Below are 21840 nucleotides of genomic sequence, written 5' to 3' on the forward strand. Positions count from 1 at the left end.
GACTGAGTTATTCTGTAGCCATGCATCTGGAACTACTATAGCCTCTGTTTTCTAAATGTCAAGGCAGTTTTGAAATAGCCTTTCTCACCCATATTGTGGTCAGTGGAGGACTGTAACCCCAACAATGCACTCCTAGCCACAAACTATGACAAAATGGGAGTTCCACTAGTCATTCTGTTCTTGTTTGGGTTTTTCTGTTTTGTTTATAAACCCTGTTATAGAGGGTCTTTTTCAAGGTTACACCTTCATCTACTTTTTCTTTTGATTAAAAAGAGATAAAAGATGAGTCAGCAAGCTACACGATTTGAGAAGTTTAGTGGTGAAAGTTATATTGCCTTGTAAGACTGCTTTAAATCATTTCTACAAAAACCCTCCCTAGCAAAGTAAAAGTTTATATGTCTATCAGATAGGGCTTCCCTGGTGGTGCAGTGGTTAAGAATCCGCCTGCCAATGCAGGGGACCCAGGTTCGATCCCTAGTCTGGGAAGATCCCACATGCCGCGGAGCAACTAAGCCCGTGCACCACAGCTACTGAGCCTGTGTGCTAGAGCCCGCTAACTCCTGAAGCCCGCGCACCACAACTCCTGAAGCCTGCGCACCTAGAGCCCATGCTCCGCAACGAGAAGCCACTGCAATGAGAAGCCCACACACCACAAAAAAGAGTAGCCCCTGCTCACTGCAACTAGAGAAAGCCCACACGCAGCAATGAAGACCCAACACAGCTAAAAATAAATAAATAAAATAAATTTTAAAAAAAGAAAGAACTTGTGTGGTGACGGAGGTGTTAACTAAAAACTTAAAAATATATATATATATCAGATAGGGGCCACCTTTTCTTTCACAAATTCTTTGTAGTGCCAAATATAGGAAAGATACTCAGGAATTTAAACCAAACTATGTTATACTGACAATTATTTAAACCATACTTCTATTTTATTACCTGACTTCTAAGTCTTATTCAGTATCCTAGAAATTTCTGATGGTAGAAGATCCTTCAAAATCAACTTCCCTGGCGGTCCAGTGGTTAAGACTCTGTGCTTCCACTGCCTGGGGTGCAGGTTCGATCCCTGGTTGGGAACCAAGATCCCGCATGCCGCACAGCCAAAAAATAAAAATTAAAAAAAAAAAAAGTAAAGCAATGAAAGATAAAAACTTTCCCATGTAGATATTTAAAAAATAAATAAAGAGTATTTGCTGAGGAACTCTTGGAGGTTAAGTAAGCATTTAATTGGGATTCTTTCATTGAAAAGACCTAGACATTTGTTTCTCTTCACTGGGAAATACTTTTTCTTCCTTGAATCTCCTACTTCTTTTAATTTTGATATTTCAGATATATAGGTTTCATTTGTTTTGTTTTTTACTTAGCCAAGCAACATTATACCTTGTAGCAAGACAATAATTTTTTTAAAGTTTCATGAACAATTCCATGCAAGGGGATGGCATCACTTGGTTATTTTAATTTTGCATTTTAGGAAATAACAGTACAACAGTTAATGGCTCATTTGGACTCCATCAGGAAAGACATGGTCATCCTAGAGAAAAGTGAATTTGCAAATCTGCGAGCAGAGAACCAGGTGATACAAGTCTCAATTTATTACTAATAAAATAACTGATTTCATAAGTATCCTACTTGGTGAAGAAAAGGACCCCAAAACAATTTCATGTGGTTATTAAATAATTATTAGCAAGTTTTTAGATAAAAGATACATGTTTGACCATACCTAATCTATGTATACATCATAGTTTCTTACATACTAAAGAATGACAGTTGTATCTTATACAGGTCACATAAAAGGAAATCTTTGAGCTACATATATTTTATTAAATTTCTAGTGTAGTTCAGAATAATATTCTCAGAACTGACAGTAATGTGGCATTTTCCATTTTTTTGGTTCTGTAATAATTATTTTGTCACTTAAGAGAAAAATGTTTCTGTAATTCAGTCAGAACTTTGTACCCACTAGCTTAAAATATTTTAAAATTTAGAATATCAATCTTTTTTTTTTAAAGTAGAATACAGTAGGTCCCCCCTTATCTGCATTTTCGCTTTCCACAGTTTTAGTTAACTCGTGGTCAACTGCAGTCTGAAAATATTAAGTGGAAAATTCCAGAAATAAACAATTCATATGTTTATGTCACACTGTTCTGAGTAGCATGATGAAATCTTTCACTGTCCCACTCCATTCCCCCCAGGACATGAATCATCTCTTTGTCCAGTGTATCCACACTGTATATGCTACCTACCCATTAGTATAAGAAAAAACATAGTACGTATAGGGTTCAGTACTATTCGAGGTTTCCTCCACTTGGGGTCTTGGAACATATCCCCAGTGGATCGGGGGGACTACTATATTGAAACATAAATACATTGTCTAACGTTATGTTCATAATTATTTTCTGAATACGATGAACTATTCTTTTTTTGTCTTTATTCTTAATCAGATAATGTATTAGAAATCCACAGAATGTCCAATTTTTGCTTATGCAGGGTTTCAGATTTTTTTTAATAAATCATAATATGGACTTTTGGTTTAACACCAATTGTGTGTGATCTTTCTTTATACCTAGAAAATGAAAATTGAATTAGAACAAGTTAAGCAACAACTGATAGTAAGTGAAACTTTTTTCCCCACTTCAGAATAGTTCATTAATTTCAGAACAAATATTCATTATAAGATCACTTTTTAAATATTTTTATTTTCTTTAAAGAATGAAACCAGTCGAATCAGAGCAGATAATAAACTGGATATCAACCTAGAAAGGAGCAGAGTAACAGATATGGTAATGTGCTTTTAAATGTACTTTTTTGCGCTTACTCCTTTTTAATTCCTTTTAGTCTTCTTTTTTTTAACCTCTTGATAAACCATATCGTTTAGTTTACAGATCAAGAAAAGAAACTTATGGAGGCAACCACAGAATTTACCAAAAATGTAAGCTGCTATGTAAAAGTTTCTCTTCTGTATAGCTCTCATGCCTTATGTAACTAACTGCCTTTATGTGTATCATTTTATAAGTTTGGACTTCAACAAGCTAGCCCTATAGAATCCATGATTTCCTCATAGCTATTATAGTTAACCAGTACTTTGGGGGAAGCTGCTACCAGGTGGATGGTAGAACCTGAGCTGTGACTTCTGAGTCAGAATCAAGCTTTCCAGGTAGCATACTTTTTTTTAACTAAATTATTTTTATATGGAAGAGAACTATTTTTTTAAAAAGACAAGGATTCACAATTCGTATTTCAATGAATGCCTAGGTTCAGTCAAATAAAAAATTTTTATGTTAGATACTGTTTTACTTACCTTTTTTGTCTATTATTTATTTAATCCTCGTATCAGCCTCTCTGTGAGGTAGGCACTCTATTCCCATTCTACCAATTTGGAAAGTGAGGCAGAAGGAAGTTAAGGTCACACAACTAAAAAGTGGTAGAGCCAGATGTCAACCTGGATTCTAAACTCCATACTCATAACTACTGTTTACCTCTCAGTAATCCTAAATTGTGATCATTATTTAATCTCTGTGGCTGAGTAAAACCTAGCTTTCTGACTCAGCCTAGTCCTTTTCTTAAAAGTTAAAAGTCACTCGGTCTACAGTCTAACATAAGAGACATCACTCTTGATTATAATTCAGTAGACGCGAAGGTCCCATTTGCCGTTCTAAGCAGCCTACATTCCCTTCTCTAACTTCTTGGCCAGATAAAGGAGATAAACAAGGAAATCAACAAATTCTCTCCCAGCTAATTTCTGAGCTCTAAATATCATCTTATTTCTCTTTCTACCCCTTAGTCCCTATGCATATAGCATTCAGTGTTACCCAACAAGCATTTCTGCCCTCTCCTTTAATATTGGTGCCAGTTCATATTATAAACCCAGTTGGTTTTTCCTTTTGCAAAATATATTTAAAGTTTTAACTATACACATAAGGTGATAGTTCTGTGACTAACATTTTTGCTTCTTAGTTTATCCTCATATATTTAGGTCTCAAATACAGGCATACCTCAGAGGTATTGCAGGTCCATTTCCAGACAACAGCAATAAAGCAAATACTGAAATAAAGTGAGTCACACAAATTTTTTGGTTTCCCAGTGCATATAAAAGTTATGTTTACAATATACTGTAGTTTATTAAGTGTGCAGTAGCACTATATCTAAATAAACAATATCCATACCTTAATTTAAAAATAACTGCTACAAAGATGCTAACCATCTTCTGAGCTGTCAGTGCATGGTAATCTTTTGCAATAGTAACATCAGAGATCACTGATCACAGATCACCATAATAAATATAGTAATAATGAAAAAGTTTGAAGTATTGCAAGAATCACCAAAATGTGACACAGAGACATGAAGTGAGCAAATGCTCATGGAAAAATGGTGCCAATACACTTATTTGACTCAGGGTTGCCACAAAGCTTCAATTTGTTTAAAAAAACATGCAGCATCTTCGAAGCACAATAAAATGAGGTATGCCTGTATCTTCCTGTGAGGCTTTTAGTAGAATGTGCCCAGAATGTGATAATCCTAAGAAATAGTCTCCAAATATCAAAGTAGAAGGAATACTTTTTGTCAATTTGTAATATTCATGTAGTGTTATTTTTTCTTTTTAATATCACTGTGCTTTTTTACTGTTTCCCCACTTAAAACTTTTGTTACACAAAATTAGCCCATAAGTGAGGATTTCTAAAGTAAACATTTTTCTCCACGATACACAGGGACAAAATTTAATTGTCTTATTCTTAATTACTACAGGATACCAAAACCAGAGGTATTATTTCAGAGACCGGTAACAAAATTGACACTGAAATTGCTTCTTTAAAAACCCTAATGGAGTCTAACAAGCTTGAGACAATTCGTTACCTTGCAGGTAAGGCTGTGTTTGTCAGAGAAAGGAATTACTGTCATTTGATTTTCGGACTTATTAGCTCCTACCTCCCAAGGTAGCCATGGGGCACAGAAGAAAAAAAGGAGGAGCTGTAACAGATCTCCTTTATTGTTTGGTTCCCTGGAGTACTTGGAAAATGTAAATTTAATAGGCAGTAAATTTAGGATATAAGTTTAACAGGCAACTCTGCATCCTCCTAATAGGAAAAAGTATATGGATGTCAAAGATAAACATAAACACAAGTACAAAACGATACAAAGATACACTGGGTATTCCACAATGAAAAAAATGAAAAATTTTAGATAAAGATCACCAAAATAGATATAGACCATTAAAAACCACAGCAAGGGCTTCCCTGGTGGCGCGGTGGTTGGGAGTCCGCCTGCCAATGCAGGGGACACGGGTTCGTGCCCCGGTCCGGGAGGATCCCACGTGCCGCGGAGCGGCTGGGCCCGTGAGCCATGGCCGCTGGGCCTGCGCGTCCGGAGCCTGTGCTCTGCAACGGGAGAGGCCACAACAGTGAGAGGCCCGCGTACCGCAAAAAAAAAAAAAAAAAAAAAAAAACCACAGCAAGCAAAGGGGCAAAAACTACCTCCTATCTTGAATCCAACTGACAGAGCAGGGATACTACACAAAATTAGATTATTTGTCACATACTGAGTTCCTCAAGTACCATGTGACCTGACCAATTTACAGAGCCCCCAAGGAGTTAGAAAGAATGCCCTAGTCAAGTAGTACATTTTTCTTTGTATAAAAAAGTAATATATTTTCATCCTACATTGTTCATATAATTCAAAAGCAATATAGTAAAAGTGAAAGCCTTCTCCCTCCCCATATGTATTTACTATTAGTAGTATATATCTTTCTAGGCTTTTCCTTCTTTATGTGAACATTGCAGATTTTTTAAACAGTAATTAGATGATACTGTACAGAGTACAACTTCTAAAAATTTAACCAAATGTCTTGATTATCTTTCCACATGAATACATATATAGACTTTTTTTTTTACTAGAAAACATACTATTGTATGAAAATACCATAATTTATTTATCCAAACCTCTATTAACAGACATTCTGCTCCCAACTGTTTTTATTTAAAACAATATTGTGGGCTTCCCTGGTGGCACCAGTGGTTAAGAATCCACCTGCCAACGCGGGGGACACGGGTTTGAGCCCTGGTCTGGGAAAATCCCACATGCCGCGGAGCAATGAAGCCCATGCGCCACAACTACTGAGCCTGCACTCTAGAGCCCGTGCTACAACTACTGAAGCCTGTGTGCCTAGAGCCCATGCTCCGCAACAAGAGAAGCCCCTGCTCGCCACAACTAGAGAAAGCCCACGTGCAGCAATGAAGACCCAATGCAGCCAAAAATAAATAAAATAAATTTATTTAAAAAAACTATTGGGGGCTTCCCTGGTGGCACAGTGGTTAAGAATCCGCCTGCCAATGCATGGGACACGGGTTCAAGCCCTGGTCCGGGAAGATCCCACATGCCGCGGAGCAACTAAGCCCATGAGCCACAACTACTGAGCCCGTGTACCTAGAGCCCATGCTCCTCAACAAGAGAAGTCACCACGATGAGACGCCCGTGCACCGCAACAAAGAGTAGCCCCTGCTCACCACAACTAGAGAAAGCCTGCGTGCAGCAACAAAGACACAACACAACCAAAAATAAATAAAATAAATAAATTTATTTAAAAAAAAAAAAAAAAAAACTATTGGACCGAATAGCCATATATATGTGAGTAAATACACACACACCCCTTTATGCCGTCATGCTAGTATTTCTATATAATAAATTGATTATGCACATCTAAAAATTGGGGTCAAAAAGATAGGCACATTTAAAAATTATATGTTATTGAATTGTCCAAAATAAAATTGCTGCTTTATACCATCAGTGATTTTCTGGGTAGGCCCTAATTATGTTGAAGCAGCAGCAGGAGTAGAGATGGAGCCCCTAGCCCTCAGCTGATGCACACCCCGATTCCCCCTTCCTCTCTTCAACTTGAATGACTTAGCATCTAAGATCCATTTGAAGAAAGGGTTCTAAGGCTAAAACAAGTTTTGAAAACCCCTATTCTAGCAAAGTCTCTGGAACCAGAAATCTTCTGTCCAATAGGAATGCTAACGGGAAATGCCAAATCAGCACAGTTTGCAGTGTTCATTCCCACTTTCAAAACAGACCTCAAAGCACCACAGGTTAGGAAGAGCTTTGTATTCCACTCAGCTTCTTCTAGTGTATTTACCTAAAGAGTTATCTTCCTTTCCTTTTTTCACTGAGGATTTACAACTAACAGTTCTGAAGGCACCACCCTTTATTTTTAAGAGTAATAGCAACTACCTTGGAGACAGGTGCACATAGTGTTGAGTCCTGCTTCCACCACTTGCTAGCAGTAAAACTTTGGGCTTGTTACCTCGTCTGTGTGATGGGAATACTATCACCAACCTCATAGGGTTTTAATTATGGATAAATAAGGTGATACATGAAATTCTTTAGCACACTATCTGGAACATGGTAAGCAGTAGCAGGATCAAATGAGAGAATGTATAATTGACCAGTGGCAACAAGACAAGAAACTGTTTAAGTGTTATTCTTTCTCCTCAACTGTCCAGCTTCCCGCTGTGTCTCAGAGAGACCTAATCCCATTTCTTAAAATTAAGGAAATGATCTTGTCATTAATCAAGTTTCAGTAAGTAGTGTGACCAAATGGGATAATGTATAATTAGATTTACACATTAAAAATAGGATAGCCTTAACTATGAAAGGCTGTTTCTCATGTCTTTTTTTTTTTTTTTTTTTTTTTTTTATTGTTTGGCTGCATGCAGGCTTTCTCTAGTTGCGGCGAGCAGGGGCTACTCTTCGTTGCAGTGCGTGGGCTTCTCACTGCAGTAGCTTGTCTTGTTGAGGAGCCTGGGCTCTAGGTGCACAGGCTCAGTAGTTGTGGCACGGGGGCTCTAGAGCACAGGCTCAGTAGTTGTGGCGCACGGGCTTAGTTGCTCCGCGGCATGTAGGATCTTGCCGGACCAGGGCTCAAACCCGTGTCCCCTGCATCAGCAGGCGGATTCTTAACCACTGTGCCACTAGGGAAGTCCCTCTTGTGTCTTTAATCATAGAAGTTTGCTCTTCATCTCAGAGTCTCTATTTTAAAATCATGGCTGTTTAAACAGACTAGAATCTAGGGAGTCCCTAAAAGCCTCACCCAAATTCACCTTCTTAAGGAGAACAGAAAGGTTTTCTATCCAGAATGATGTAACATAGAGAGCAGGTGGTATATTAACTATTTAAAAAGCCTGATGCGAGCCTTTCCTGGTGGCACAGTGGTTAAGAATCTGCCTGCCAGTGCAGTAGACACGGGTTCTAGCCCTGGTCCAGGAAGATCCCACATGCCTTAGAGCAACTAAGCCCGGCCACCACAACTACTGAGCCTGCACTCTAGAGCCCGCAAGCCACAACTACTGAGCCCACGTGCCACAACTACTGAAGCCTGTGCTCCTAGAGCCCATGCTCCGCAACGAGAAGCCACCACAATGAGAAGCCCTCGCACCGCAACAAAGAATAGCCCCCGCTTGCCACAACTAGAGAAAGCCCACAAGCAGCAATGAAGACCCAACACAGCCAAACACAAATAAATTAATTAATTAATTTTTTAAAAAAAGCCTGATGCTTTCTCTGCCTTTTCTTCTACCTCATTGAGTTTTTTTTAAAGGGCTTCCATTAAAATTTCATTTTTTATTTATAAATGTTTAATAATTATAAAATCACTTTTTCTTTTTGCCATTTTTTAAAAATAATTGCTTCACCATACTGTGTTAGTTTCTGTTGCACAACAAAGCAAATCAGCCATATGCATACACATGTCCCCATATCCCCTCCCTCTTGAGCCTCCCTTCCATCCTATCCCACCCCTCTAGGTCATCGCAAAGCACCAAGCTGATCTCCCTGTGCTATGCTGCTGCTTCCCACCAGCCAACTATTTTACATTCAGTAGTGTATATATGTCGACGCTACTCTCACTTTGTCCCAGCTTTGCCCTCCCACCCCATGTCCTCAAGTCCATTCTCTATGCCTACCTCTTTATTCCTGCCCTGCAACTAGGTTCATCAGTACCATTTTTTTTTTTAGATTCCATATATATGTGTTAGCATAACGGTATTTTTCTCTTTCTGACTTACTCTGTATGACAGACTCTAGATCCATCCACCTCACTACAAATAACTCAGTTTCATTTCTTTTTACGGCTGAATAATATTCCATTGTATATATGTGCCACATCATCTTTATCCATTCATCTGTTGATGTCCATGTCCTGGCTATGGTAAATAGTGCTGCAGTGAACATTGTGGTGCATGCCTCTTTTTGAATTATGGTTTTCTCAGGGTATATGCCCAGTACTGGGATTGCTGGGTCGTATGGTAGTTCTATTTTTAGTTTTTTAAGGAACCTCCATACTGTTTTCCATAGTGGTTATATCAATTTACATTCCCACCAACAGTGTAGGAGGGTTCCCTTTTCACCACACCCTTTCCAGCATTTATTGTTTCTAACTTTTTTGATACTGGCCATTCTGACTGGCATGAGGTGATATACCTCACTGTAGTTTTGATTTTCATTTCTCTAATAATTAGTGATGTTGAGCATCTTTTCATGTGCTTCTTGGCCATCTGTATGTCTTCCTTGGTGAAATGTCTGTTTAGGTCTTCCGCCCATTCTTTAACTGGATTGTTTGGTTTTTTTGATATTGAGCTCCATGAGCTGTTGGTATAGTTTGGAGATTATTCCTTGGTCTGTTATTTCATTTGCAAATATTTTCTCCCATTCTGAGGGTTGTCTTTTTGTCTTGTTTATGGTTTCCTTTGCTGTGCAAAAGCTTTTAAGTTTAATTAAGTCCCATTTGTTTGTTTTTATTTCTGTTACTCTAGGAGGTGGGTCAAAAAAGATCTTGCTGTGGTTTATGTCAAAGAGTGTTTTTCCTATGTTTTCCTCTAAAAGTTTTATAGTGTCTGGTCTTACATTTAAGTCTTTAATCCATTTTGAGTTTATTTTTGTGTACAGTATTAGGTAATGTTCTAATTTAATTCTTTTACATGTAGCTGTCCAGTTTTCCCAGCACCACTTATTGAAGAGGCTGTCTTTTCTCCATTGTATGTTCTTTCCTCCTTTGTCGTAAATTAGGTGCCCATATGTGCGTGGGTTTACCTCTGGGCATTCTATCCTGTACCATTGATCTATATTTCTGTTTTTGTGCCAGTACCACACTGTCTTGATTACTGTAGCTTTGTGGTATAGTTTGAAGTCGGAGCCTGAGTCCTCCAACTCCGTTTTTCTTTCTCAAGATAGCTTTGGCTATTCGGGTTTTTTTTTGGTTCTAATTTTGTGAAGAATGCCATTGGTAGTTTGATAGGGATTGCACTGAATCTGTAGATTGCTTTGGGTAGTATAGTCATTTTCACAATATTGATTCTTCCAATCAGAGAACATGGTATATTTCTCCGTCTGTTTATGTCATCTTTGATTTCTTTCATCAGTGTTTTATTGTTTTCTGAGTACAAGTCTTTCACCTCCTTAGGAAGAATTTATTCCTAGGTATTTTATTCTTTTTGTTGCAATGGTAAATGAGAGTGTTTCCTTAATTTCTCTTTCTGATTTTTTGTTGGTGGTGTATAGGAATGCCAGAGATTTCTGTGCATTTTGTATCCTGCAACCTTACCAAATTCATTGATTAGTTCTAGCAGTTTTCTGGTGGCATCTTTAGGATTTTCTATGTATAGTATCATGTCATCTGCAAACAGTGATAATTTTACTTCTTCTTTTCCAATTTGTGTTCCTTTTATTTCTTTTTCTTCTCTGATTGCCATGGCTAGGACTTCCAAAACTGTGTTGAATAAGAGTGGCGAGAGTGGACATCCTTGTCTTGTTCCTGATCTTAGAGGAAATGCTTTCAGTTTTTCAGCATTGAATATGATGCTTGCTGTGGGTTTGTCATATATGGCCTTTATTATGTTGAGGTAGGTTCCCTCTATGCCCATTTTCTGGAGAGTTTTTATCATAAATGGATGTTGAATTTTGTCAAAAGCTTTTTCTGCATCTATTGAGATGATCGTATGGTTTTTATTCCTTAATTTGTTATCATGGTATATCACATTGATTTGCGTATATTGAAGAATCCTTGCATCCCTGGGATAAATCTCACTTGATCATGGTGTATGACCCTTTTAATGTGCTGTTGGATTCTGTTCGTTAGTATTTTGTTCAAGATTTTTGCATGTATGTTCATCAGTGATATTGGTCTGCAATTTTTTTTGTGATATCTTTTTCTGGTTTTGGTATCAGGGTGATGGTGGCTTCATAGAATGAATTTGGGAGTGTTTCTCCCTCTGCTGTTTTTTGGAAGAGTTTGAGAAGGATTGGTGTTAACTCTTCTCAAAATGTTTGATAGAATTCACCTGTGAAGCTATCTGGTCCTGGACTTCTGTGTGTTGGAAGATTTTTAATTACAGTTTCAATTTCGTTACTTGTGATACGTCTGTTTATATTTTCTAATTCTTCCTGGTTCAGTGTTGTAAAATTGTACCTTTCCAAGAATTTTTCCATTTCTTCATGTTTGTCCATTTTATTGGCATATAGTTGTTTGTAGTAGTCTCTTATAATCCTTTGTATTTCTGCAGTGTCCATTGTGATTTCTCCTTTTCCATTTCTAATTTTATTGATTTGCATCCTCTCCCTTTTTATTTTGATGAGTGTGGCTAAGGGTTTATCAATTTTGTTTATCTTCTCAAAGAACCATCTTTTAGTTTTATTGATCTTTGCTATTGTTTTCTTTGTTTCTATTTCATTTCTTTCTGCTTTGATCTTTATGATTTCTTTCCTTCTACTGAATTTGGGTTTTCTTTGGTCATGTTTCTCTAGTTGTTTTAAGTATAGGGTTAGATTGTTTGAGATTTTTGTTTCTTGAGGTGAGATTGAATTGCTGTAAACTTCCCTTTTAGAACTGCTTTTGCTGCGTCCCATAGGTTTTGGGTCATCGTGTTTTCGTTGTCATTTGTTTCTGTATTTTTTTAATTTCTTCTTTGATTTCTTCAGTGATCTCTTGGTTATTTAGTAGTGCACTGTTTAGCCTCCATGTATTTGTGTTTTTCACAGTTTTTTTCCTCTTAATTGATTTCTAATCTCACAGCATTGTGGTCAGAAAAGATGCTTGAATTTTCTGAGGCTTGATTTGCAACCCAAGATGTGATCTATTCTGGAGAATGTTCCATGTGCACCTGAGGAGAAAGTGTATTTTGCCACTTTTGGGTGGAATGTTCTATAAATATCAATTAGATCTATCTAGTCTATTGTGTCATTTAAAGCTTGTGTTTATTTATTTTCTGTTTGGATGATCTGTCCTTTGGTGTAAGTGGGGTGTTAAAGTCCCCTACTATTATTGTTACTGTCGATTTCTCCTTTCATGGTTGTTAGCATTTGCCTTATGTATTGAGGTACTCCTATGTTGGGTGCATAAACATTTATAATTGTTATATCTTCTTCTTGGACTGATCCTTTGATCATTATGTAGTGTCCCTCCTTATCTCTTGTAACAGTCTTTATTTTAAAGTCTGTTTTATCTGATATAAGTATTGGTACTCCAGCTTTCTTTTGATTTCCTTTTGCATGGAATATCTTTTTCCATCCCTTCACTTTCAGTCTGTATGTGTTCCTAGGTCTGAAGTGGGTCTCCTGTAGTGAGCATATATATGGGTCCTGTTTTTGTATCCATTCAGCCAGTCTGTCTTTTGTTGGAGCATTTAATCCATTTACATTCAAGGTTATTATTGATATGTATGTTCCTATTATCATTTTCTTAATTGTTTTGGGTTTGTTTTTGTGGGTCTTTTTCTTGTCTTGTGTTTCCCACTTAGAGAAGTTTCTTTAGCATTTGGTGTTACTGAATTCTCGTAGCTTTTGTTTCTCTGAAAAGCTTTTGACTTCTCCATCAAATCTGAATGAGATCCTTGCTGGGTACAGTAATCTTGGTTGTAGATTTTTCTCTTTCATCACTTTTAAGTATATCCTGCCACTGCCTTCTTGCCTGCAGAGTTTCCACTGAAAAATCAGCTGGTAACCTTATGGGGATTCCTTTGTATGTTATTTTTTGTTTTTCCCTTGCTGCTTTTAATATTTTTCCTTTGAATTTAATTTTTGTTAGTTTGATTAATATGTGTCTTGGTGTGTTTTTCCTAGGGTTTATCCTATATGGGACTCTCTGTGCTTCCTGGACTTGGGTGACAATTTCCTTTCCCACATTAGGGAAGTTTTCCACTATAATCTCCTCACATTATTTTCTCAGACCCTTTCTTTTTCTCTTCTTCTGGGACCCCTGTAATTCAAATGTTGGTGCGTTTAGTATTGTCCCAGAGGTCTCTGAGATTGTCTTCAATTCTTTTCATTCTTTTTTCATTCTGCTCCTCAGCAGTTATTTCCACCATTCTGTCTTCCAGCTCACTTATTTGTTCTTCTGCCTCCATTCTGTTATTGATTCCTTCTAGTGTACTTTTCATTTCAGTTATTGTGTTGTTCATCTCTGTTTGTTCTTTAGTTCTTCTAGATCTTTGTTAAACATTTCTTGTATTTTCTCAATCCATGCTTCTGTTTCTGAGATTCTGGATCATCTTTAATATCATTACTCTGAATTCTTTTTCAGATTGATTGCCTATTTCCTCTTCGTTTATTTGGTCCTGTAGGTTTTTACCTTGCTCCTTCATCTGTGACATATTTTTTTGCCATCTCATTTTTTTTTCTTTTATGAGTGGGATTGTGTTCCTGTTTTACTGGTTGTTTGTCCTGAGGCTTCCAACCCGAGTTTGTAGGCTATTGGGTAGAGCTGGGTCATGGTGCTGAGATGAGGAACTCTGTGAGACCTCACTCCAATGAATATTCCCTGAGGTCTGAGGTTCTCTGTTAGTCCAGTGGTTTGGACTTGGAGCTCCCACCACAGGAGCTTCCTCCTAACCCTGGGTTCACAAATCAAGATCCTGCAAGCTGCATCGGGTGGCCAAAAAAAAGAACAATAACAAAGTAAAAAATAAAATTAGACTAGGAAACTAACAGATATGTTACAAATAATGTAAAAATAAAAATATAGGGGCCTCCCTGGTGGCGCAGTGGTTGAGAGTCCGCCTGCCGATGCAGGGGATACGGGTTCGTGCCCCGGTCTGGGAGGATCCCATATGCCGCGGAGCGGCTGGGCCCGTGAGCCATGGCCGCTGGGCCTGCGCATCCGGAGCCTGTGCTCCGCAACGGGAGAGGCCACAATAGTGAGAGGCCCGCATACCGCAAAAAGAAAAAAAATAAAATAAAATAAAAATAAAAATAAAAATAAAAATATAGATGAATCAACAACCGGAAGGGACATCAGTACCACAATAGTAAAAACGAGGAGGAGGGGGGAAAAAAGATGGGGGAGGAGGGCATTGGCTGTGGAGAGCGGGACCTAAGCAAGGGTGAGGTTTGGGCGGTGGGAAGGGCCAATGCTCAGGACCCACAGGGCTGGAAAAGGCCCCGGGGGCTCTGGGGGGTAGGGCTTAGGCTCAAGGAACAGAAGGGACCCTGGTGTGCCCCCAACCCCTCGTTTCAGAGGGCAGGGGACCTCACCTTGGAGCCCAGCAGTCTTCCTGGGCTGGAGTGGGCAGGGCAAATGCCCTCCTCTCCTCTTCTGCTCTTCCAGTCTGGGGTCTGGGAGTGCCCCTCCTGCCTGCCACTCCTGATCTCCCCAGCCTCCCTCCTATGCCCCCAGTACAAATGCAGCTGTGTGTGGGGGGGGGGAGGGGGAGCCTTGGAGGGCAGGGGACCAGCATGGGAGCTCAGCAGGCATGAAATCATTTTTAAATGTACTGAAAAGTCAGTTAAAATTTTCTTATGGATGATATGGATGTCTATTTTACTGGCTTAACTATGTAATTTTTTAGTACATGTAAGAAAGGTGGTTTTTCACTTATAAATTATTTCTAAAATTAGAGTTTGTAATTATTTAAAGTAGTCATTGTTAATAATGCTAATGTTAATAATGACTTTAAACACTTTATAGATTCTAACTGACATAATGTACACTTTTAAATTACTGTCATCCTTATTCTGGTTTAAAATACAGGAAGCTTTTAAGAAGAATTGATATTAATCTAGCCCTAATGGATATCCTTTATCCTTAGCTTAATTTTCTAGGGAATTAAAAACCTAAAGTAGAAAATTGGTTGGATTGGGAATTCCTTGGTGGTCCAGTGGTTAAGACTCCATGCTTCCAATGCAGGAGGCGTGGGTTTGATCCCTTGATGGGAAACTAAGATCCCACATGCCACGCAATGCAGGCAAAGAAAAAAAGAAAATTGGTTGGATTTCCTGATTTTTCTTTCAATTTAAATTGAAGATGACATTATTCTCTTTGTCTCTGCAAGATAATCACAAATGCATTACCTATAACATGTTTTCTTCTTTTCACAGCCTCAGTGTTTACTTGCCTGGCAATAGCATTGGGATTTTATAGACTCTGGAAATAACAGTGAAACTACTATATTATGCTCCTACTCCTGCTGCTGTTGACTTCTTAGAACAAACACTGTGCCAGGATGGATTTACTCTGAACATTGAAAGTTGCAGTAGAAACTTAATACAAGATTATTTAAAGTACATATGGACTAAAGGAAATGTTTTAGAATGGGAAGGTGTATTTTGTCTTTGTTTTTTATATATGTCTTTATTTCATTATGTTGAAAGGATGCCATTCAAAACCTGATTGATTTGAGATAGACAGGCATTTTGTCTTTATCCTTTTGATAGCTCATAGAAACTGAACCAGAGTGTTCTTGTTTGCTTGAACAACTGTAAATCATACAGGATTTCTTTGTTGCAAATTTGTTTAGTTATAAATAAGGAATCTAAAGTATAGAGCAGTCAAAAGACTGACCTTGTATGGTCCAGCGAGTGAGAATCAGAGGCTCTCCAACTAAGTTTTTTTCAAAGAGCTAACAGCTGGCTTGTTTTCAAAACAAAACTTTCTGTATTTTGATTCAAAATATCTCAGAATCCTCTTGCCTAAGAAAATTCTTGGCACACTGTAGATAAATTTGTTTTGGATTCATAAATAAAGACCATATAGGTTCCATTGTAATAAACTCTACAGTACATTTGCTCACTCAGTAAATAAGAATGCCTGCTATGGGCCAGACAACATGCTGGTACCCATGTGCACAGAGCTGAACATGGCTTCCTTATCATGGAACTGACAATCTTAGTTGGAGAAGACAGACAGTAAACAGGTTAAATTATTCATTTGTTAGAATTTAAAATATGCTAGAATATTGAGAGGGAGTATTTCTTTCCTCCATGTGAAGGAAGCTCCAATAGCATAACATTGTAATCACTCTTCCTTCAACCACCCTGCCCTAGGTGATTAAGTAAGGTGAAAGGAGAAACAAGGCCCAACTAGCCCAGCCACTTCTCCCCATTTCTGTTTGGGACCAGCCTCTCTACAGAAGAGCATTCATTCTGTTCTGCTCCTGTAGGATCAAGTTCACCTCTGCAGGGTGAGGCCTGCTCTAGTACAATGATACTTGGGACAAGGTAAGTCTGTCCGATACAGGGGTCAGTGATAAGTTTACTGGACTGAAGATATTAACCACATTCTCCAATATCAGTTTTATCAGTAAATAAAGGTATTATTTAGGTCCTTATATCAGTTCATTTTTTTGAGTTTATTTTTGTATATGGGGTTAGAGAATGTTCTCATTTCATTCTTTTACATGTAGCTGTCCAGTTTTCCCAGCACCACTTATTGAAGAGATTGTCTTTTCTCCATGGTATATTCTTGCCTCCTTTGCCGAAGATTAATTGGCCGTACATGTGTGTGTTTCTCAGCTCTCTATTCTGTCCCATTGATCCAGATGTCTGTTTTTGTGCTAATACAACACTGTATTGATTACTGTAGCTTTGTAGTATTGTCTTAAGTCTGGGAGGGTTATGCCTCTAGCTTTGTTCTTTTTCCTCAGGATTGCTTTTGCAATTCTGGGTCTTTTGTGGTTCCATATAAATTTTAGGATTATTTGTTCTAGCTGTGAAAAATGTCATGGGTTGTGGTCAGAAAAGATGCTTGAAATAATTTCTATTCTGAAATTTGTTGAGGCTTGTTTTGTGTCCTAGTATGTGGTCTATCCTAGAGAATGTCCCATGTGCACTTGAAAAGAATGTGTATACTGGTTTTGGGGGGGTGTTATGTCCTGAAGATATCAATTAAGTCTAACTGTTCTGTTGTGCCATTAAGGATCTCTGTTGCCATATTGATTTTCTGTCTGGAAGATCTGTGTCCATTGATGACACTGCAGTGTTAAAGTCTCCTACTCTTATTGTATTCCTGTCAATTTCTCCCTTTATGTTTGGTAGCACTTGTTTTATGTATTTAGGTGCTCCTATATTGAGTGCATATATGTTAATGAGTGTACTACCCTCTTCTTGTATTGATCCTTTTATCATTATACAGTGTCCTTCTTTATCTTTCTTTATGGCCTTTGTTTTTTAAAGTCTATTTTCTTATATGAGTATTACTACCCCCCCTTTCTTGTCATTTCCATTTGCATGAAATATCTTTTTCCATCCCCTCATTTTCAATCTATGTGTGTCCTTCACCCTAAAGTGTGTCTCCTGTAGGCAGTATATTGTAGGTTCTTGTTTTATTATCCAATCTGCCATTCTGTGTCTTTTGATCAGAGCATTTAGTGCATTGACATTTAAAGTAATTATTGATAAGTATATATTTATTGCCATTTTAAACCTTGTTTTCCAGTTGATTTTGTATTTCTTCTTTGTTCCTTTCTTCTTGTGTTTCCTTTTGTGGTTTGATAGTTTTCTTTTTTATTATGCCTGAGTTCCTTTTGGGTTTTGGGGAATCTATTGTATGTTTTTTTGATTTGTGGTTACTCTGGTTTTCAACTATGTTAAACTGTCACTATATCTACTTGCTTTAGACTGGTAGTTATATGAGCTCAAACACATTCTAAAAGTTCTACATTTCTTACTCCCCTTCCCTACATTTTGTAATTTTCATGTCCTATTTTACATCTTCATGTTTATCCTTTTCTGTTCAATCATTTTCACGAATTTTTTGGATTGTTTAACTGTGTACTGTCTTATTTAAATGATCTTCAATCCTTTTATATATTTACCTTTTCTATTGTGATTTTTCCCTTTCCTATAGATTGTTGCTTCTTTTCAATTTAGAGAAGAGCTTTCAATATTTAAGATAGGTTTAGTATTGCTGTTTACTCTTAGTTTTTGCTTGTCTGAGAAATTCTTTTTGTCTCCTATTCTAAATGATAATCTTGCTGGGTAGAATATCCTAGGTTGCAGGTTTTTCCCTTCCAGGACTTTGAATATATCTTGCCATTTCCTTCTGGCCAGGAAAGTTTCTGTAGTTTCAGCTGATAGCCTTATGGGGTTCCCTTATAACTGTTTTTCTCTTGCTGCCTTTAGAATCCTAACTTTTACCACTTTAATTATGATATATCTTGGAGTAGATCTGTTTGAGTTCATCTTGTTTGGGACCCTCTGTGCTTCCTGGACCTGGATATCTAATACCTTCTTTAGGTTTGGGAACTTTTCAGCCATAATTTATTTGAATACATTTTCAATCCCCTTTTCTCTTTCTTCTTCTTCTGGGAACCCTATTAGACATAGTAGATTGGTGGGCTTTATATTATTCCATAGATAGCATATGTTCTGTCTGCTGTTTTGACTGGGTGATCTCCATTATTCTATCTTCCAGATCACTCATTTGTTCTTCTGCATTATTTACTTTGCTGTTTATTGCCTTTAGATTCGGTTTTCATCTTGGCAATTGAGTTGTCTAATTTTGATTGGCTCCTCTTTAGTTTCTAGTTCCTTGTACAGTGATCTACATTTCTATCAATAGCATTTCTTAATTCCTTCAGCATTTTTATTACCTCCTTTTTGAACTCAGGGTCTGGTAGACTGTAGAGGTTTGTTTCACTGTTTGTCCTTTCAGGGGATTTCTCTTGTTCTTTTAATTGGGAGTAATTCCTTTGCTTCTTTTTTCTTATATTTCTCTGACTACGAATTTAGGAGAAGCAGTTATCTACTGTGGTCTGGAAGGGCTGTTTTTATGTGGGGGCATCCCAGTGTAGCCTGCCTGAGTCCAACATCTTTGGTGCAAGGGCTGTTTTTCGTATCGATGCTTGCCACATCTTTCCTGTGTGCTGGCCATTATCCCCTTGATAGGGGAGTGTGATTAGTGTCAGAGCCCACACTGGATGTTGAGCAAGGCCTCCTCTTTGCTCTGTGGGTGTCACAGCCCTGTCAGGGGCAGGGTCTGCTCCCCAGTTGTTGTAGTGCAAATCCCCAGATCTGGTTCCAAGCTGTGGTGTGAAGTAGGCAGGACTGGAGTGCTCCCTCTGGGAGAGGAGCCACTGCATGTTCCTCCCCAGGAGCTGCCTGCCAAGACGTGGGATTCTGTGATGCCACCTGCCACCCGGTGTGTGCACCCACAAAGATCAGTGTTGCTGGCACTGCCCTTTGGGCCCACCTCCTCTTGGGGGCCCTGGTAATAAGTTCAGAGCATACTCGCTCACCAAGCCACCACTGCATAAACCCACTGGAGCTGCATCCCCTGAACCCTCAGACAGTCGGCCCACAGCGCCCTCAGGCACACATGTGCGGGCCCAGTGAAAAGTCCGCCAGAGCAGGAACCTGCCAAAGCTGCATCCCAGCAACCACAGTGGGATGGCCAGCTATCAGTTCAGCTTTCAGCCCCACCTCCACAAGCACATGCCCCCAGTTATGGTCCGGACCATGCTCCAGACCCTTTGGCCTGTCTCCATGTGACCAAACCGAGTCCTCTCCTCAGGTCTGTCTGCTGAATCCCGAGTTTCAGCACCCAGTCACTCTGCACACCAGCAGGCGCACATCTTGGGCTGGGAAGTGTGGTGACGTGGTCAGGACCTTCTGCATTGATCTCTCCGTACCCTGCAGTGCCTCAGGCCAACTCCCATACCCTCCTCTTCAGCCTCTGAAGCTCCCTATCTATCTGTCCTGGCATACCTCCCAGCTGGTGAAGGAGTTTCCCAGGGTGAGGTTAGCATTCTTCCTTCACAGCTCCCTCCCAGGGGTGCAGGTCCCATCCCAATTCCTCCTCTTCTCCCTTTTCCCTTCATCCTACCCAGTTACATGGGGATCCTTCTTGAAGCTTTGGTTGTATGAGATCTGAAAGCATTCAGTGGGTGTTCTGTGAGAACTATTCCACATGTGGATTGATTTTTTGATGTATTTGTGGGAGGAGGTGAGCTCCACATCTCTCTACTTATAAAGGGGAAAAAAATGAGGCAGTGGAAAGCACTATGGTCATCACCAACACTAAAATTAGTGATTGTCATTTTGTAGAATAGCTACATTGACTATGTATATAACAGTGAATATACTAAATGATATATATCAACTCACCTATTTTTCACCACAGTCCTCTTAGGTAGGTGGTATTATCCTCATTTCACAGCTAAAGAAACCAGGTAAGTGAAGTTAAGGTCACACAGTTGTAACTTCACACAGGTGAAGTTGCCAAGATCACATGGCAGATAAGTCACAAGACTTTAACTCAAGATTTTATGCTCTTACTCAATAGTAAGAGTAATGTCCAAGTTGAGTTCTCTGAGAACTCACTGTAGTTGTGATTTGCATTTTGCTAATACTTAGCAATGCTGTCCAGGCTCTTCTTTCCATGTGTCCCGGCTCCTTTTTATCTTATGCTCCATCACCCCTGGTAGTGCTCTCATTTGCAAAGTTCAGTGACTCACTACCACCCCACATTCCAGAAGAAGAAAGGGGAAGGTGTGGGAAAGCCTTTTCCCTTTAGGGACACGACCCCTAAGGTTTTACACACCATTTTCGCTCACACTCTATTGGCCATACTTGGTATCTTAGCTGCAAAAGAAGACTGGGAAGTCAGTCCTTATCCTGAGCAGCCACAAGCCCAGGTAAACCCTAATACTATAGAAAAAGGGGAGAAGAGGTATTGGGAGACATCCAGGGAACCTCTGCCACAAGGGTGCATGCTTCTATTACAACACTCTTCTGGTATTTCCTACCTCACTTGTACAGAGACTGGAGATGTGGTCTTGAGAAAACAGGAGGAAGTGTAACAAACTACTTCCAGGGTTGGGATTACTTTAGAGTCATCAGGCTAGAAGGAAAAAGTAAGGCTGTGTGTAGTCCCAGAAGGTAAGAGAAATGTTGGCTTTGGGAATTCCAGAATGCAGACTCTGAAATTCCCCTCCTAAGGTTAGAATCCCAGCTCCACATTGCTGTGTGACTCTGGGTGACTTTCTTAATCTCCATGTATGAAATGCTGTACCTCTCTTCATACAGCTGTGGTGAGAATTAAGCAGTAATACATGTAAAGGACTTGGTACAGATCACACACATAGTAAGTGCCCAATAAGTGTTGACAGCTGTTTTTACTACAGATTGAAAGCCTATTGGAAACCACAGAGAAACTTAACAATAATGACTATAAAGGTTATGAAAAGGATAGGTAAGCCATTTTTGAACACTTGCTTACAGGCCTTTGACCAGGCTGAACTGGTCTTAGCAATCAAATGCACTCGTGTCAGGGCAAACTGGTCCTGATGATACTGGGCCAAAATGGCCTGTCCATATAAGGTACTTGCCAGGGCCTAGAGATGGGCAGTCTGGGGTATGGTGGGAAGGCTGATGGCCAGTGAAGCAAGTTCAAAGCCAGCAATCAGATCTTCAAAGGGAGGCAGAAACTAGACAAGTGCCCCAAGAGAGTCACACGTCTTTGCTAGCTCAAGGAAGAAAAGGGTGGGGTGGGAAAAGTGAGGGAATTGAAGTCAGAACTGAAATGAAATGCCATGGTGGTTTTTTGGTCAGCAAAGTCAAGGGAAAGGAGAAAAAAGAGAAAGAATA

At 39.0% G+C, this 21840-nt stretch overlaps 2 protein-coding genes across 4 annotated transcripts in view; one reads left to right on the plus strand and one right to left on the minus strand.

The window, feature by feature from the left end:
* CCDC90B (coiled-coil domain containing 90B) overlaps positions 1–16874 on the plus strand; it is a 54373-nt gene extending 37499 nt beyond the window's left edge. The window contains exons 4-9 of one of the 3 annotated variants that reach the window (XM_082627357.1): positions 1472–1573; positions 2568–2609; positions 2709–2780; positions 2876–2929; positions 4744–4858; positions 15355–16814. In XM_082627357.1, coding sequence (XP_082483483.1) covers positions 1472–1573; positions 2568–2609; positions 2709–2780; positions 2876–2929; positions 4744–4858; positions 15355–15410 — 441 coding nt within the window. In that variant the 3' untranslated portion in view covers positions 15411–16814. Of the gene's footprint in view, positions 1–1471; positions 1574–2567; positions 2610–2708; positions 2781–2875; positions 2930–4743; positions 4859–15354 lie in introns of all 3 variants that reach the window. The other 2 variants (XM_082627359.1, XM_082627358.1) reach the window with 2 other exon arrangements.
* Positions 16875–17011: 137 nt separating this feature from the next.
* The window catches only part of ANKRD42 (ankyrin repeat domain 42), a 63068-nt gene continuing 58239 nt past the window's right edge, over positions 17012–21840 (minus strand). Inside the window, exon 13 of the mRNA XM_082627355.1 lies at positions 17012–20410. Coding sequence (XP_082483481.1) covers positions 20380–20410 — 31 coding nt within the window. The 3' untranslated portion in view covers positions 17012–20379. The remainder of the gene's footprint in view (positions 20411–21840) is intronic.

Source organism: Mesoplodon mirus (genome assembly GCF_964341445.2).
Source record: "Mesoplodon mirus genome assembly, chromosome: 7".
Classification (NCBI taxonomy): domain Eukaryota; kingdom Metazoa; phylum Chordata; class Mammalia; order Artiodactyla; family Ziphiidae; genus Mesoplodon; species Mesoplodon mirus.